We start from the raw sequence: 19,338 nt of genomic DNA, 5'->3' as shown, positions 1-19,338 counted from the left end.
CACTGCGCCACCAGGAAAGCCCAACATTCAATATTTTGAAGTTACAGGTTCAAACTATATTGCTGTGAAGGATCAAAACAGAGACAACTTCCATGTAGTAATTTATACAGACTAATCTTTCTCTGGGAAGAACTGGAAATTATGAACAATTAATATTCTAAGTGAGTCTAAAAAGAATTTCACATGAAGTGTTTAACTGCAAGATGATTGGCCAAGATGCAGACCGTCACTGAATATTAAGAGTCAGCAACCTTTTTCTGCAGAGGACCAGATAGTAAATATTTTAGGCTTCGTGGTTGATAGCCAGCTCTGATTGAGGCTACCTCTATAATGTTTCTTTCAAATACCTCCCCAACCCCCTTTCCATTCTCACTGTTTCTTCCATAATTCAGGGACCTTGTCACCACTATCACAGTGTCCTTCTAACTTGTCTCTTCTTTCTTTCTTTATGTTTCATAACGCTACACATGCATCTTCACCTATTATATGTCAGCATCTTGGTCAAAATTATTCTCAGACTCCTGGTTAATAAAAAATTAAGTTCAGCCTGTTTAGTGTGGCATCCAAAACTCTCCACAAATGTGGCTTCAATCTATCATTGCAACTTTCTCTTTTACAATAACCATTTAGAGCAACGCCCCCTAGATTATTCACTGTTATTCCAGAACAGTCTGACTACTTCTGTACCTTTCCTGTTATTATTCCCTCTACATAAACGATCATTTCCCTACATCTCTCTCTGAAGTCATATCCATTTTTCATGGTTCAGCGTCTGACATTTTATTCAGAAGAAATCTGTCCCTTTTTAAAAAAAAATTATTGCAACTTTACTGCACCATGTACACGGCACTGTACTATTTGACATATATTAACTCATTTTTAAAAATATATATTTATTTATTTGGTTGTGCTGGGTCTTAGTTGCGGCAGGCAGGTTCCTTAGATGTGGCATGCAAACTCTTAGTTGCGGCATGCATGTGAGATCTAGTTTCCTGACTAGGGATCAAACTCGCGGCCCCTGTATTGAGAGTGTGGAGTCTTATTAACCACTGCACCACCAGGGAAGTCCCTGTCCCTTTCTTTTGTATGAACTTATTTAGCTCCCTTTTTTTTTCTTTCTTAATGAAGTCATCACATTTTACATGACATTACTTATCTGTGCCCATGATATTTTTCCTCATCTACGCTATAAATCTTCTAAGAGTAAATGTGTCTGACTTATTTTTGTCCCATTAATGTAAACTATTACATTAGTAGGAGTTGGGTAAATATTTAAGTTAATTAGAAATTGATGTGGTTTCCAGTGTGAACTATTTATTCCCAGGAAGCATGTCTTTAAAGGCTTACATGAGTAGAAAGGGTGTGGGCATGACTCATCAATTGGTTCAGCCAGTCCAACTACTAAGACTATTGTGGGTTTTACTAGATATCATAAGGAATTAATGAGAAAAGAATTAAAAAAATTTCTTTTAAAAATTAGAAGCTTACAGTGGAAAAGGCAAAAGAAATATCTAAACTTTTTAAAAACAGTCAATGCTAATGAATACTTTTGAATTTACAACAAAAGTTAAAGAAACACAGACTTCACTTTACCTTTATCTGGCCTTTCTCACATGGTTCACTGCACACGGATCTGATAATGTGGCTTTTCTTGGACCATACTTCATCATCATCCATTTTTAATTCTCCATTGTCCCAGCTTCCAACGTTGATATAATCAAAATAATCTTTTCCCATTTCCTTGAAATTCATTATTTCATACCTTAGGAACAAGAATATAATAATTATTCAGCTAAAAATATAAACATTCAGCTATGAAGAAGCAATAGATTTCTGTCCTCCAAAATGTACCTATTGTCATATTGCTGACACTGGAATTTTTCCATGACAGTACACTTTAGAATAACAAAAAGCCTGTCTGTTTCACTTTCTCTTCAGAGACCTTTTTAAAAAAAATTTTCAAGCTTATAACTGAAATAGAAAATAATCCCATGTGAGAAGGTGACTTGACCTCAGCATGATGAAAGAGTTTTGGAATAACTTCAAGAAGTTTAAACAAGTGCTACTTTTAGGCTTCTTAAAAAGATAGCAAGGTTTTCATCTCCACTCAAATAAAATGATAAATTTTCCTTTGCTAATAACCAAGGGAGAATTTTGGTAAATCTTTAATCTTGTCTTCAGCTTTAGGGAATGAGGAGGTAATTTGGATACGACCTTATTTTACCTTTCTCATTTTACCCTTTATCAATGGCTAAACTCATTGTATAAAGATACTTTCAGGAATGATGTTTAAAATAATTCTGAAAATTGATAGCTTCTAAATCACCTCATGCAATGTAAAAATGTTGCAAGATACTAGAACCTCATGAATTCTCAGACTTTATATGGGGATAGATGTGTAAAGAGGGAAAGTTAATGTGATTATAAGATTTTACACACACACACACACACATACACATGCACACACACACACACATTTCCAGAGAAGCATTTCTGAAATAATTTTCCAATCTGAGGACACTGGATGAGCAGTACCACCACTGTCAGTTCCTGTAGACATATCTGTAGGTATGTCTTAGGTATACAGTGTCTTCACATAGTACCCTGTGCTTTTATTTTCCAGGACTTTTAGGATTGGTAGACGAGCTCTTCTAAATGCTTCCTTCAACCTCCATGCTCAGCATATTGAGCTATCTGAAAATTGATACGTAGGAAAACTTTCTAGCTTTTGGGTTCAAGTGACCAGATTACCAATGCTCAGTACAGAAATGCTAAGAACAAAGCTGACATCAATCTGTTTGGACCTACATTGAAAATGATACAATTCTGTTTTCACTCCCAATCACATTTTTTACTGTAGTGTTTTTTTCAGAATGTTAACTTATTCTTAAGTTTGGTTAGCTGTTCAGTGTTACCCTACAGTGTTTTATTTGCAGTCAGTAACAATTTTGAGTAGCTGTCTAAATTCCACTTCTAAAAGTACCAATCTGTAGGATACAGAGCTGAGTCTTACACATTTCCACTCTGTCACAGTTATGCAGTGGCTACTAAGCATGCAGTGAGTTGAGATATTTGAACACAGAGCACTGAGGTAAAAAGAACTCATACATTATGGCATTGGCTACTTCGAATTGGCTACATGGGCCTCTAAGGCTTCAAAAGGTAACTGACTGCCTGTGAGCAAATGACCTTTGAACGTTCTAGGCTGGGAGAAAAAAAGAAATGTTAGTGTCAGGAAGATTTTTTTTCTTTGCTGCTACTGATTTGAAGAGATATGAAGAGAGTTTCATTGCTCACCCCCAAATGAGCCATCAACCCATTTCTACCAGTTGTTAACTTAACTTTGACGAGGTCTAGTCCAAACTGTCAGTTGTACAGATAATGGACCTGAAGCTTGGTGAGGTAATGAGTGATACCAGATTGGAGAGAATGCAAGTCTATACTCACTCTTAACACTTCAAGTCTGCTGTTGGTTCTTTTCCGTTAGACTACTCCAAATAAACTCAATAGAGCTAAAAGATCAACTTCCATTGCTTAACTGTTGTAGAAATCTGTTTTATATTGGAGAAATGGTAAAAAGTCAAGGGATCCAATTTTTGAAAAATAAGCATGATAACTCTATAGAATGGAAAATGTCATATTTGACAGGGAAGTGATTTTGAGAAAAGTTAAACCTTAATTTTGGTTCAAACCAATCAACCTACTTTAAATTTATTACAGATACTGAATCCTCCCTTTGGAATTAGCCCTTAGATTTATGGTAATTATTTCTTACTTACCAGACAACCACAGAGATATTATCACTAGTGGTTGTAGCTGTGAAAATACAACATGATTGTAAAAATCTTTGGTAACAATACATGAAAAAAAGAAATAGCTAAGAATAATTCTCTGTAAAAGAAGACCCCTCCTCCCTTCTCTTGTCAATTAATATGAATTCTTTTAGTTTTCAGAGATAGGATATAGATTTTATTCTTTATCAAAAGTGAGAGTGAGTGTTTGAAAAATACTCTTACTTAAATTTTAGATAAGAATTAAATTACATAATGGCTTTCTGCTGTTGTAACCCATTGTTTAATTCTCACTCTTGCTCTCTCTCCCTCTCTCACTGGGCCCCCTGGTTTCTCCATCTCTGCTCCTGAACCTTCTTTCTCATCACTGAGTGTGGGTTTGTGTAATCTGTCTTCTTTAATACCTCTTCCTTCTTTCCCCTTTCTGGCTTCCCACATCTGTCTCTTCCTTAACCGGCCACAGTTTAGAGTTGAAATACACTGAAAATTTGTCCGAATGAATTTCCTAAAGTGTTAAAAAAGAAAAAAAAAAAAAACGGATAAAATGTATTGCAACCAAAAAGAAAAAAGTTCAGTTAAAAGCACAAAATAATGATTAGTGATGTTGAGCATTCCTTCATGTGTTTGTTGGCTATCTGTATATCTTCTTTGGAGAAATGTCTATTTAGGTGACCACCTAGAGGGGTGGGATAGGGAGGGTGGGAGGGAGGCGCAAGAGGGAGGAGATATGGTGATACTTGTATATGTATAGCTGATTCACTTTGTTATAAAGCAGAAACTAACGCACTATTGTAAAGCAATTATACTTAAGTAAAAATGTTTTTTTTTTTAAAAAAAGCACAAAATAGAAACTAGAGGAAGGCAGGGTTCAGTTGAACAGAAATAAAGAACTTTCTAAGTGTTTATAACTGTGAAAATTAGAGCAGGCTTCTTCAGAAGATAGTGAGGTTCTCTTTACCCAAGGGGCTGAAGCAAGGTTGTTGTCAGGGAAACTGAAACATCATTTGGGGGAAGGGACTGTGGAGAGTACTAGATTTATATGACCCTTAAGGTCCTCTCAGTCTACAGTTCTGAGGCTAAGGTGCTTTTTAAGTCCTTCTGTGGACGGAGCCACATATTAAGAATCTGTGTGCAAACCAGGTCAGTATGTGCAAATTTCTAGTGTTCCAGCCTTATTTTCTACTTGTCATATCTGTTTTTGTCCATCTTTTCTTCTTTTCTTTTCCTGCCTTATTTTGTATTAACCATTTTTTTTTTTAGCATTCTTCTCTTGGCTTTTCAGTTATTTCTCTTGTATTAAAATTTTAACTGCCCAAGGGATTTAATAGGCATTCTTAATTTAACTTATCCTACTTAAAGTAATGTTGTGTCACTTAATGTAAGATATAAGAAACTTACCCCTGTATAATTTTATACCCCATTCCTTTAGGCCACATTGTCAAATGTTTTACATCCCCATACTTATAAACCCCACAATATAATGTTAACATTTTTGCCTTAAATAGTCAGTTGTACTTAGGCTGACATTGACTCTCCATGTTTCCTCTGCCCATTTATGGTCAGTCCTAGGCAACAGCTAGGCTTGTTAAACCTTAGTCATCAGTGGACTCTCTGTATATCTATTGGGGGTCAGAAAACTTTTGCTATAAAGGGACAGACAGTAAATATTTTAGGCCTCTGTTGAAACTACTCAACACTCTTAGTGTAGCATGAAATAGCTACAGATAGTCTCTAAATAAATGAGAGAGACTGTGTTCCAGTAAAACCTTATTTACCAAAATGGATAGCAGACCCGATTTGGCCTGTAGACCATAGCTTGCCAAGCTGTGGTCTGTCCCCTTGATGGCAAACAGTAAAGATCCATATTTCTTATCTGTAATTCCTGAAATCCTTAGAGCTCTGAAAACCATAAGTTTTTTCCTAACTCACTTGGCAGCAAAACATGACCCATTCTCAACTTATCTAGTGACAGAACTTGATCCACACTGTCATGAGACTATTTATACTCTATTTATCACACTTCCTATGAATATTCACATGTTTGCTGTGGAAATATTAATGCGTTGTTTAAGAAGTGTGCTCCACGGTATGCAGGAGGCATTATATGACTTATGTAAAATCAAAAATTCAGAATTGCAGTTCTATTTACAATAGCCAGGACATGGAAGTCACCTAAGTGTCCATCAACAGATGAATGGATAAAGAAGATGTGGCACATACATACAATGGAATATTACTCATCCATAAAAAGAAACAAAATTGAGTTATTTGTAGTGAGGTGGATGGACCTAGAGTCTGTCATACAGAGTGAAGTAAGTCAGAAAGAGAAAAACAAATACCGTATGCTAACACTATATATATGGAATCTAAAAAAAAAAAAGGTTCTGAAGAACCTAGGGGCAGGACAGGAATAAAGATGCAGACATAGAGAATGGACTTGAGGACACGAGGAGGGGGAAGGGTAAGCTGGGACGAAGTGAGAGAGTGGCATGGACATATATACACTACCAAATGTAAAATAGATAGCTAGTGGGAAGCAGCCACATAGCACAGGAGATCAGCTTGGTGCTTTGTGACTATCTAGAGGGGTGGGATAGGGAGTGTGGGAGGGAGAAGCAAGAGGGAGGGGATATCGATATATATGTATGCATATAGCTGATTCACTTGGTTATAAAGCAGAAACTAACACACCATTGTAAAGCAATTATACTCCAATAAAGATGTTATAAAACAAAAAGCTCATTACAGTAAAAAAAAAAAAAAAAGAAAAAAAGAAAAAAAATTCAGAATTCTGTAACACACTTGACCCAAGGGTTTCATTAAAGATGTGTGTACTGATAGTAGTCTGATTATGTGAGGCTTAAAAACAGTGATTAAATTTGACTCTCTAACTATCCATAGGTATGTGTGCCAGAGTGAGTTGTCACCTCTCCCAGCTTTCTCTGTTTAGGATCTTCCTCTTGTGACTCTGGCATTTTAGGGGAACCCCTAATCACCCTAGTCTCCTCTGGTTCATTGCCCAGGTTGGAATGTCTTTGGTCCAGCTGAGCTGCAACTTCCACTCCAGAGAAATAACAACATAGTGCCTACAAATACATTTCTAGGAGAATAGTGGTGTTTTGATTTTGATACTGTAATTGGCAGTCTGTTGTACAGGGTCAGGAATTGAAGCCCACAAGATTGAGTTAGAATCTTGACTCTTTCATATATTAGACTGTCTTTGGGGATGTCATTTAATCTTTGTAATACTCAGTTGTGAGCCTTCGGCTAGAAAAGAACATGATGATATTACTTACCTCAAAGGATTAAAATATAGAGGATTTAGCTAAGTACTTGGCTAAGAACACACATGGTAAATATTAGTTATAATTATTTTGTAACTATAACTGGATTAATTGGAAAAACAGAAAAGTTGCAAAGCACCTTTTCCTGAGTTTGGCTTATGCCCTCAGAGGCAGATTCTGATCATTTATTAGTGGGTTAATGTAATACCCAACCTTAGTTATGCATGAAAAGTCTCTAAACAACTATGAGTTTCCAGAAATTGTTTGCAGAATTTTATGGATATTGTCCTTGAGGGAATATCTATAAATTTCATTTAACTTAAAGAGATTCATGTTCCCCCAATGGTTAAGAACCAATGTCCTAAATGTACCCCATTCCAGCATATTTGGAGGATTGTGAATGAGATAGTGATGTTCTGATCTATTAAGGTTTCCCACTGGAATAGAGCTGAGCCATTTCTTCACTGTCTGGTTTGTGGAACTGGCTTGGGTACATGACATGAAAGCTGTTTGAACCGATGGAACTGCAGTCAACAAAGTCTATGAACAAATCCCAAGGTGATGTCAGTGATCTAGGGGTGCACACAGGAATAATAATCCAGGTGAAGATATCAGAGCCTAGGCTTTGACCTGAGCCTAAAGACTGAACTCATTCATTGACCTGCCCTAAGAAGCCTTTCAACAAATGTGAAGTGCCCTATGGCCCTGGGGAAATGCTTGTATTCCTGCCCCCACCCCCATGAATGTACTGAATAGCCAAAAAGTAGAAAACAATAGTTGAAAAATCTTATCTTGACAAACAGCTTGCTTGGAGCAATACTCTTCAACTCTCTAAAATAGAGAAAATATCCAGCTTTCCTCTTGGCTGCATGACTTGGAACTGCTGCCACTTAAAAAGTTTGGCTCGTGAGACAGTAACAGCTGCATCAGGGACAAACTTCAGTTCACATCAGGAATATGGAAACAAGCTAGACCAAGGTGGCTGGTACAATGTGTGGGCACATGGCATGTGAGTCATGGAGGAACTCATGGGACCTTCTCTTGGCAGGATCAGCTGCAAAAAGAGTGTAAACCCACCCTCTCCAAGCACACCTGTCAAGCAAAAGCTGTTGCTGGAAAAATACCAGGGATTTTACAGCAGGTGACCAAAGGACCCTGATTGTCCTAATGCAGGGCAGATTAAAGACCCAGCCCTGCTACAAATCAGAATATCATTTCAATGACATTATCCCTCATGGATTAAAAGTCTCATGTGAAGAGTCACTTAAGAATTTAGAGTCTGGACTTTGGTGTTGAACACATCACAGCTGTTGCCAAAGATGCAGTGACTTCCTCAGTCAAGATCCTTCCTCTCCAAAGCATCTGTCTCCTTGGCCATCAAATGGGGACCAGGGGAGCGCCTGCCTCCAGGATTTGTTGAGAGGATGATATGAGTTAATACTTTTAGACTAGCTGGAATAGGGTCTATCACATATGCAGTGTCAGACAAACATTAGCTCTTATTATTCGAAAGGACTGTGATAGAAAACACATGCTGATAAATAAACACACAAAGAAGGCAAAAAAAAAAAAAGAATTTAGAGTCTGAGATAGATGTGAATACTGGTAAGTTCTAGGTACTTAATGACTTCCCTGGAGGCTGACCTATAATTTTGAGTAAGTTCATATTTCTCAGGTTCCTCTCTATAAATAATGAAAGGTAAAATTTCAGAGAGAAAGGCAATTTAGTCCTCAAGAAGGGAGAAAGTGTTCCAGCTGGAGGATACTAAAATAAAATGACTTGTAACTTACTGTAGGTACAGCAAACAATATAATAACACCTCAGCCCTATTTCTGGATTACCAGAAATGGAATTTTTCCTGTTTCAGAATAGTTCTGTGGCCTAAGAAGAGATCAGAATACATGGAATAACATGGCAAACATGTACAGGGAAACCATAGAGCCGGCTTTTAATTATCTATGATAATGTGAGGCTCCTGCCTCTAAGTTTGAGTCTCTGAAATGTGGTGATGATTCCAAGAGCACGTTTTAGACATCAGCATTAATATTTTTTCCTGGCCACAGGAAGTGGGGCTTCCCCTCTCTGTCTTTACTCACTTTGTGATATCAGAATTAGCCAGACATGGCCAGGAAGCCTAGATAACCACAAAGGAGAGAAACAGGCTCCTGAGAATCAAGAGATAGCTTGATCAGGCTCTACTGTCTAGAGGTGAATTGTAACAATACAATTCACAATACAAGAGGTGAATTGTCTAGAGGTGAATTGTAACAATACCTTCCTGGAGAGTCTCCATTCTCATCAAATAGGATCATGTCTCCAGAAACCCCAGTAAAATTGGTTTTCATCAGGGAGTCCAAAAGTTTCCGTCCATCGATTGGCTTCATGGCATCACAGAGGCCCGCATATCCTGGACAGAGGGACATCTGCATGTTGTGGAGCCCATAGGCCATGGAATAGATCGCATTGATCACAAATCCCATTTTGGAGTCTTGAACATGATGTGTTCTCAGAGTCAGAGAACCTGTTGGAAAACAAATTAGAGATTAACTTTGAGATTTATTTCTACTATAGCTATCTCTATGGATTCTGAATAATTTGAGAGTGCACTGGAACAATTTATCAGAGTTAAAACCAGAGGAAATACTAAGAACAGGTGCCAAAATAGTATGCCTAATAATTGTCTTCTGTACTCAGTTTTTTTTCCCCAAGACCTAAAAGACAGAGCTGAATCCTCACCAGTACCAAGATTCATTTCCTCTATTACCACACTCTAGGGATAAATGCAGGATAGCACTCCATTTCTGTGCCACAAGATTTATCTTAAGGACAGATTAATCTCCCAAGTATTCAGCTGTGATAATATACCTCCTTGGTTTAGATATTCTCCAAACATCTCCAGTTTCCAAAAAAAACAAAAAAAAACACTCCAGTTTCCAAATTATTAAGTCTTCGTTGAGCAAAGTAGATCCCCTACCATCTTGCCTCAACTTACCTATTGGGATTTATCACCCATCATTTCCTACCTCAAAGTATATGTGCCCTAAAAACTGACCTATTTGGAAATTCTGAAATATAATATTTAAGCCCTATTAATTAATTCATTCTTTAAATAAAATTTATTGGAGTCTGAGTATACATAAAGCTCTGTGTATGATGATCTAGGGAAAATACAAAGGTGAACTGGACATGAATTCTGCACTTAAGAGGAAACATGTTCAGCAATAGAGAGAAATTATTTAACTACATTAAAGGTAGAAGGCGATAAATCTGTAATAGGTGTGGAGTTAAAATCTATAGAGGTCCAAAGAGGGAGTGATCCCTTTCAGTGGAGGCCCAAAGAGGAAGCCATCTCTTCCAGTGAAGGGCTCTTGGGAATGTTTCATTAAAGAACTAACATTTGGTATGAGTTACTGATTAAACAAATATGGAATGAGTGCCTGTTAGTTCTGACTGCTCAGAACTTGCTGTAAGTGTGGGACATAATGTAGAATAAGATAGGCATGATTATTGCTCTTGTTTACTTAGACTCTAGAGGGCAGAAGGGCATCTAAGCAGGCTAAGTGCTAGGGCAGGACTGAATAGGGAGGGGCACTAGACCAAGAAACTCACTGAAGCTGAGCATTTTGGTTGAGTATCAGCTGGATGAAGAGTGGAGGAAAGCATGTTTGAAGGTTCATAGATGAGGTAGAGCACACTATGTTTGGGAAATTTTAAGGTTGGAATGTTTGCAACGTGGGGTAGGAGGCAGGAGAATGGGGAGAACTAAAGTAGTAGAGGAAGGCAGGATTGCATCGGCCAGATTAAGATCACTGTCCTTTATCATAAGCACTGGGATCCTTTGTAGTGCTTAAAATAGGAAGGAACATGATCAGATTTCTGTTTTAGAAAGATCAATCTGGATACACTGGAGAAATATTTAAAGGGCTATAGGAGTAGAATTATGAAGACCCATCAAGTGGTAATGCAATGATCCCAGCAATAGGTGAAAATGGCTTTGCTGAGGATAGAAGTCAAGATTATGGACAGAAGTGTTTAGGAGGTGGAATCTACTACCAGGCCTGGTGATTGAGGAATGGAGAGGACTGAAACATACAGGAAGAGCATGGGTATAAGGTAAAGGTAACAGCTGAGCTAAGGACAGAGCATGCCATTTGGGGAGAAGTTTTTTAAAGAGGGAGAAATAGGAACTCTCCAAAGATGACATGATTTTTATGACTTTCAAACTGTAGAGGCATAGAGGCTCCTAGGAAAACCAGCATAAGTATAACATGGGAAATCTTGTTTCCATCTCAGGACTAGACACTGGCCCTAGGCCACTTTCCAACCAAATCTTACAATTTCCTTTTCTACACAGACTCTATTCACACTTCTACATTTCACCTCATACCACTAGAAACTCCATTCTTCCGGGTGTTAAGTCAAATACTTGGGAGTCACTTTTGACTTTTTTCTTTCCTTCATTCCTTGTTTGCTCTTATTTGGTCTGTCTTCAGAATATCCAGAATTAAACTGTTTCACACAAATCTACTTCTACCAAGTTTAAGATATATCATCTTCTGTCTGAATTACAGTGATAGTCTTTTAACTGGACTCTTTCTTTCTGCCTTAAACTATTCTCCACCCACTCCAGCCAATTTTTAATTCAATAGCCATAAAAATTTTCTTAAAAAAAAAGAGTTAGGTTATGATACTTCTCTGATCAAACTTTCTAGTGGCTCCGTTGTTACTGAAAATAAAACCCAAATTCCCTGCCATGTAGTTAAGGGATACATAAAATTAAAAGATGTAAAATGTGACATCAGAAACAAAATGGTGGGGGGGTAGTGGTAGTAAAAGCATAAGGTTGTTAGAATGCATTCAGACTTATGAGATCATCAACTTAAAATAGTCATCTATAAATATAGGTTGTTATATATGAACCTCGCGGTAACCACAAACCAAAAACCTATAATAGATACACACCAAAAAAGAGAAAGGAATCCAAACATAACACTAACAACAGTCATCAAATTATAAGACAAGAGAGAAAAAAAGTAAAAAGGAACAAAAAAGAACTACAAAACAACTCCAAAACAAAGAACAAAAAGGCAATAAGTGAATACCTATCAATTACTTTAAATGTAAATGGACTAAATGCTCCAGTCAAAAGACATAGAGTGACTGAATGGAAAGAAATACAAGACCTATCTATACACTGCCTATAAGAGACTCACTTTAGATCTAAAGACACACATGGAGTGAAAGTGAGGGGATGGAAAAAGATATTCCATGCAAATGAAAACAAAAAGAAAGCTGGGGTAGCAATACTAATATCAGACAAAATAGACTTTAAAACAAAGTCTGTAAAAAGAGACAAAGAAGGACATTACCTAATGATAAAGGGATCAATCCAAGAGGAAGATATAACAATTGTAAATATATATGCACACAAAATAGGAGGACCTAAATATATGAAGCAAATACTAACAAAAATAAAAGGAGAAATTGACAGTAATACAATAAATAGTAGAAGAGGGCTTTAACACTTAAATCAATGGACAGATCATCCAGACAGAAAATCTATAAGGAATTACTGGCCTTAGATGACATATTAGACCAGATAGATTTAATAGATAGATATATATGGAATATTCCACCCAAAAGCAGCAGAATGTGCATTCTTTTCAAGTGCACATAGAACATTCTCCAGGATAGAACACAGGCTAGGCCATAAAACAAGCTATAATAAATTTAATATTTATTAAATAAATAAAATTCTGACTATATCAGTAAGAGACAAGAAATTGACTACAAGAAAAAAACTACAAAAAATACAAACACTTGGAGACTAAAGATTATGATACTAAACAAGCAATGGGTCACTGAAAAAATAAAAAAAAAATACCTGGAAATAAGTGAAAATGTTAACACAATGATCCAAAATCTAAGGAACACAGCGAAAGCAGTTCTAAGAAGAAAGTTTATAGTGATACAGGCCTACCACAGGAAATAGGAAAAATATCAAACAACCTAACCTCACACCTAAAGGAACTAGAAAATAAAAAGAACAAATGAAACCCAAAATTAGTAGAAGATATTGAAGATCAGAATGGAAATAAATTAAATAGAGACTGAAAAAATAATAAGAAAGATCAATGAAACTAAGAGATGGTCTTTGAAAAAAATAAACAAAATTGGTAAGCCTTTAGCCAGACTCATCAAGAACAAAAGAGAAATGGCCCAAATAAATAAAATAAAATATTAATGAGTAGAAGTTACGACTGACACCACAGAAATACAGAGGATCATAAGAGATTACTATGAACAATTATATGGCAATAAAATGGACAAACTAGAAGAAATGGATAAATTCCTAGAAACATACAGTCTCCCAAGACCAAATCAGGACTAAGTAGAAAATATGAACAGATCAATTACTAGTAATGAAATTAAGTCAGTCATTAAAAAAACAAACAAACAAAAACCTCCCAAAAAACAAAAGACCAGGATCAGATGACTTCACAGGTGAATTCTACAAAACATTTAAAGGAGAGTTAACACCTATCCTTCTCAGAGTATTCCAAAAAATTTAAGAAGAAGGAACACTTCTGAACTCATTCTACGAGGCCAGCATCACCCTGATACCAAAAATAAAGACACCACACACAAAAAATTGCAGACCAATATCACTCATGAACATAGATGCAAAAATCCTCAACAGAACATTAGCAAGTTGAATTCAAAAGTACATTAAAGGGATCATACACCATAATCCAGTGGGGTTTATCCTACGGATGCAAGGATGGTTCAGTATTCACAAAGCAATGAATGTGCTACACCACATTAACAAATTGAAGAATAAAAGTCATATGATCATCTCCATAGATGCAGAAAAAGCTTTTGACAAAAGGCAACATCCATTAAACACTCCACAAAGTGGTGTAGAGGGAATGTACCTCAACATAATGAAGGCCACATATGACAAACCCATAGCCAACATCATACTCAACAGTGAAAAGCTGAAAGCATTTCTTCTAAGATCAGGAAAAGGACAAGGATGCCCACTCTTGCCACTTTAATTCAATATCACGTTGCAAATCCTAGCCACAGCAATCAGATAAGAAAAAGAAATAAAAGGAATCCAAACTGGAAAGGGAAAAGTAAAACTTTCACTGTTTTCAGATGACATGATACTATGCATAGAAAACCCCAAAGACTCCACCAAAAAAAAAATCTGTTAGAAGTATTAAATGAATTCATTAAAGTTGTAGGATACAAAATTAGTATTCAGAAGTCTGTTGCATTTGTGTATATTAACAACAAATTATCAGAAATAGAAATTAAGAAAACAAGCCAATTTAAAATCACATCATAAAGAATAAAATACTAGGAAGAAATCTAACCAAAGTAGTAAAAGATTTGTACTCAGAAAACTATAAGACATTGATGAAAGAAACTGAAGATGACACAAACCAAAGGAAAGATATACCCTCTTCAGGGTTTGGAAGAATTAATATTGTTAAAATGACCATACTACTGAAGGAAATCTATAAATTCAATGTAATCTCTATCAAAATACCAATGGTATTTTTCACACAACTAGAACAAATAATCCTAAAATTTGTATGGAACCACAAAAGATCCTGAATAGCTAAGGCAATCTTGAGAAAGAAGAACACAGCTGGAGGTATCACACTCTCTGATTTCAAATTATCATACAAAGCTACAGTAATAAAAACAGTATGCTACTGGCATAAAAACAGACACATGGATCAATGAAACAGAATAGAGAGCTCAGAAATAAACCTACACTTACATGGGCAGTCTATGACAAAGGAGGCACGAATATACAATGGGGAAAGATACTCTTCAATAAATGGTGTTGAGAAAACTGGGCAGCTACTTGCAAAAAATTGAAACTGGATCACTTTCATATACAATATGCAAACATAAACTCAAAATGGATTAAAGACTTAAATGTAAGACCTGAAAATATAAAACCCCTAGAAGAAAACCTAGGCAGTATGCTCTTTGACATCAGTCTGAGCAATGTTGTTTGGATCTGTCACCTCAGGCAAGGGCAACAAAAGCAAAAATAAATAAATGGAACTACATCAAACTAAAAAGCTTTTGCACAGAAATGGAAAACAGTAACAAAATGAAAAAATGAATGGGAGAAGATATTTTCAAGCAGTATATCTGATGAGTGGTTACTATCCAAAATATATAAAGAACTGATACAACTTAACATCAAGAAAACAAACAGTGAAAGTTAAAAGTCAGTGGAGCACCTCAATGGACATTTTCCCAAAGAATACAGATAGAGTGCCAATAGACACATGAAAAAATAATCAACATCACTAATCATCAGGGAGATGCAAATCAAAACCACAATGAGATACCACCTCACACCTGTCAGAATGGCTAGCATCAAATAACAACTGGTGGCAAGGAGGTAGAGAAAAGGGAACTCTTGTGCATTGTTGGCAGGCTTGTAAATTGGTGCAGTCACTGTGGAAAACAGTATGGAGGGTCTTCAAAAAAGTAAAAATAAAACTATCATACATTCAGCAATTTCACTTCTGGGTACTTACCCAAAGAAAACAAAAACACTAACTTGAAAAGATATATGTACCCCAGTGTTCATTACAGCATTATTTATAATAGCCAAGACATGGAAGCAGCCTAAATGTCCATCAAGAGATAAATGGATAAAGAAGATGTGGTATATATACACAGTGGAATATTACTGAATCATAAAAAAAAGAAATCTTACTATTTGTGACAACACAGACGGATGTAGAGGGTATCATGCTAAGTGAAATAAGTTAGAAAGACAAATGCCATATGATCTCACTTATATGTAGAATCTAAAAACAAACAAATGAACAAAACAAAACAAAATACATACAGAGAACAAATGGGCGGTTGCCAGAGGGAAGGGTAGAGGTGGGGGCATTGGGCAAAATAGGTAGAGGGGATTAAGAGGTACAGACCTCCAGTTATATAAAATAAATAAGCCACAAGGATATAATATACAGCATAAGGGATATGGCCAATAATATTGTAATAACTTTGTATAGGGACAGATGTTACTAAACTTATTGTGGTGATCATTTCCTGATGTACATAGATGTTGAATCACTAGGTAGTATACTTGAAACTAACAGAATATTGTATTCAGCTGTATTTTAATCAAAATGGATCGTTAAATAAATAAATAACCAAATAAATAATTCCTCTCTAGCTACACGGACCCGCTCCCTGATCCTCAAGCATTCCAGGCATGCTCCTGCGTCTGGGCCCTTGTACTTGCTGTTCCTTCTACCTGGAATATCTGCCTCAAAGATGTGCAGAGCTAGTAGGGTCTTTCCTCTAATATCATCCTCTCTGTGAGATTTCTCTGATATCCTGTCTAAATCTCATCTCCATTCCACTCCCCCAACACACTCCCTATTTCCTTTCCCGACATTATTTTTTTCCTTACCACCATCTAGAACAGTTCCTAGAACAATGCCTGGCACATAGTAGGTCCTCAATAAATACTTGTTAAATGAATTAAAGAACTGTCCCCTCTAATTTAGACTATCCCTTCTGTTTTCTTTTCCTCCCTAACCCTACTAACACTAATCCTATCCATGTTTCAGGACCCCAAGAGCACTTCCTTCATGAAGTCCACCATGGTTGCAGATACTAAAATTAAGCTTTCTTTTCCAAACTCTCTATCACTTTCTCTATACAAGCATACCTTGTTTTATTGCTCTTTGTGAATATCGTGTTTTTCACACATTATAAGTCTTTCACAACCCTGTGTTGAGCAAGTCTATAGACACCAGTTTCCCAGTAGCATTTGCTCACTTCATGTCTCTGTGTCACATTTGGTAATCCTAATTAGGTAATCCTAATCTCACACTTTTTTCATTATTATTATATTTGGTATGGTGATCTGTGATCATTGTTCTTTGCTGCTACTACTGTGACTCACTGAAAGATCAGATGATGATTACCATGTTTTAGCAATACAGAATTTTAAAATTATGGTATGTAGACCTTTTTTAAGACATAATGCTATTGTACACTTAAGAGACTACAGTATTGTGTATAAACATAACTTTTATATGCACTGGGAAACCTATAAGTTTGTGTGACTTGCTTTATTGCAGTATTTGCTTTCTTGTGTTGGTCTGGAACCGAATTTGGAGTATCTCATAGGTATGCCTGTACCTCTGTCAGGTACCCTACACACTATATTATAGAAATGTGGGCATACTTAGGGGAAGGAGAATTTGAAACATCCAGTTCCCAAGTCAGTCTATCTCTACCTTCTTCCATGAAACTCCCTAAATGGAGGCAGGGTTACTCTACCTGACTGATTCTATTTCCGGAAAACTCACTGGGCAGCAGTAGCATTTGAGGCCATGCTTAGAGGTTTGACGTTGAGCCTAAGCCAGGTACTGCAACTCAGCCTCCCAACCAACTATCAAGGTTCAGCAGTAGGTGCTTTTGTGGCTATTAAAAGATAGTAGATAGTTTGATTCTCCTTCTTTTGTTTTTCCTCTAATGAGCAGAAGAGAGAGATCTAGGTTTAGATTCCTGCTTGATGTGTTCCTAGCTTTGTGACTTGGACAAGTTACTTAAATCTCTAAAATTCCAGTTTAATCACCTTTAAATGGTGACATTTATCTTGCAAAGGGGATGTGAGAATGAAATGTTATAGAAAAGCCATCCATACCTTGCACAGAGCCTGGCACAAAGTAGATGCTTCATAAATAGTAACTGTACCAAAATGTAAATCATAATAACCTTTAGCCACTGTGTTTTGTGGTTAAGACTTTGGAGAATGAAAGCAAGCCAAAGGTCTCTCCTCATGTGACGCCCAGGAGAGCTCTCTGGCCGTCATCTTTCAGGCTCCCTTCCTGATTTTTCTTTATGCCTTGTGGACAACAGACAGCAATTGGCACAAAGTCCAGTTGAGCCTTATTCATTTGTAAATCAAATCACAGTGCTCGGGGCCTGGTTACTGTACTGCTTGTTGAATTGGATGGGGGCAAGTATGAAAATTTGCATTTGTATGACAGTTTAAAAAATAATTTCTGCATACATCAGTTATGTGCATCAATACTCTATCCACACTGTAGAGATAAAGAAGTGGAGTTGTAGACAGCTCAAGTATGTTTTCCAAGGTCACAGAGATAATAAAAATCAGAAGTAGACAAGAATTTCTAACACGAAGATCAGTGTCCTTTTTGCTACTATATTGCTTTTCACTGGAAGTATGCACTCCCTGAACAATATTACTGTATCACGTTTTAAAAATACTCTGATTAAGACATAAAGTTAGGGAAAACAAACCAATAACAAGATCAGAGCTTTCCTGGAAAGTGCTGTGTTTTTGTTTCCTTAAATAATGCCCATTAGCTCTGCTTAAGACCTGGGCCCAGAAGCTGACCGAGAGCAAGAGCTTGGAAACCAAATGACACACGCTTTTGTGCACAACCTGCCGAGTCCTTTGGTGTTGTTTGGGCATCTGGGAACAATTGGCCTCTTTGGGCAGCATTAGGGTCTTGAGGAAGTTCCTGGTGACTATTTTCCCTTGTCACCCAAACATTCCAAATGATTGCAAATTCAAAAACCAAAAAAAGAAAACAATATGCCAGAAGAAAAGTGATGGAAGTTTAACCTTTGTAATTTCTCCTTAAGTCATTTTGATGCAGGTGGTTTTTCCCCCTTCACTGATTTTATCTATCTATCTATCTATCTATCTATCTATCTATCTATCTGTTTTTATGAAGTATAGTTAATTTACAATATTATGTTAGTTTCAGGTGTGCAGCGTAGTGATTCAGTATTTTTGCATGTGTTTTTAAAGAAAGGTATCTTAATCTGTTTTAGCATTCAGGATGCAACAGGGGTCAATTCAGTGAAATTCAAATTTGAATTCTGCTTACACCATTTCACCTACTTTTCAGTCTTTTTCCTCCATTAGAAGAAGCAGCTCATGGATGGGCTGTGACCTTCAGGTAGCTAAGAGATCTCTGTTAAAATGTGTGCTAACAAAATAAATAATTTACAAAACACTTAAATATCATAAAACTCAATGAGCTAGGAGCTGTTTCCACTAAAGATGAAGAAACTAAGGAAATCAAGATGACTGTCAGTAATTGACAAGCTTATCTTTTTGTGGATGCGGGGTCTTGTACCCACATTTGAAAGCAATTTATGCAATAGACTCAATATTTGTAGCTATGGGGGAGATACTGGCTACTTAGGGAATTCTTGTGCC

At 36.6% G+C, this 19,338-nt stretch overlaps 1 protein-coding gene and 1 long non-coding RNA gene across 4 annotated transcripts in view; one reads left to right on the top strand and one right to left on the bottom strand.

The window, feature by feature from the left end:
• Nucleotides 1-19,338, bottom strand: part of GRM5 (glutamate metabotropic receptor 5) — a gene marked incomplete at its 5' end in the record, with an annotated part of 526,560 nt that overhangs the window by 83,094 nt on the left and 424,128 nt on the right. For both annotated transcript variants that reach the window (XM_082628467.1, XM_082628466.1), the window contains 2 exons: nucleotides 1,594-1,762; nucleotides 9,351-9,597. In XM_082628467.1, the coding sequence (XP_082484593.1) occupies nucleotides 1,594-1,762; nucleotides 9,351-9,597 (416 nt within the window). The remainder of the gene's footprint in view (nucleotides 1-1,593; nucleotides 1,763-9,350; nucleotides 9,598-19,338) is intronic.
• The window catches only part of LOC309808321, a 141,104-nt gene that overhangs the window by 82,197 nt on the left and 39,569 nt on the right, over nucleotides 1-19,338 (top strand). The window lies entirely within an intron of this gene.

The sequence above is a fragment of the Mesoplodon mirus genome (genome assembly GCF_964341445.2).
Source record: "Mesoplodon mirus genome assembly, chromosome: 7".
Lineage (NCBI taxonomy): Eukaryota > Metazoa > Chordata > Mammalia > Artiodactyla > Ziphiidae > Mesoplodon > Mesoplodon mirus.
This window is presented reverse-complemented; position numbering and strand designations above follow the sequence as displayed.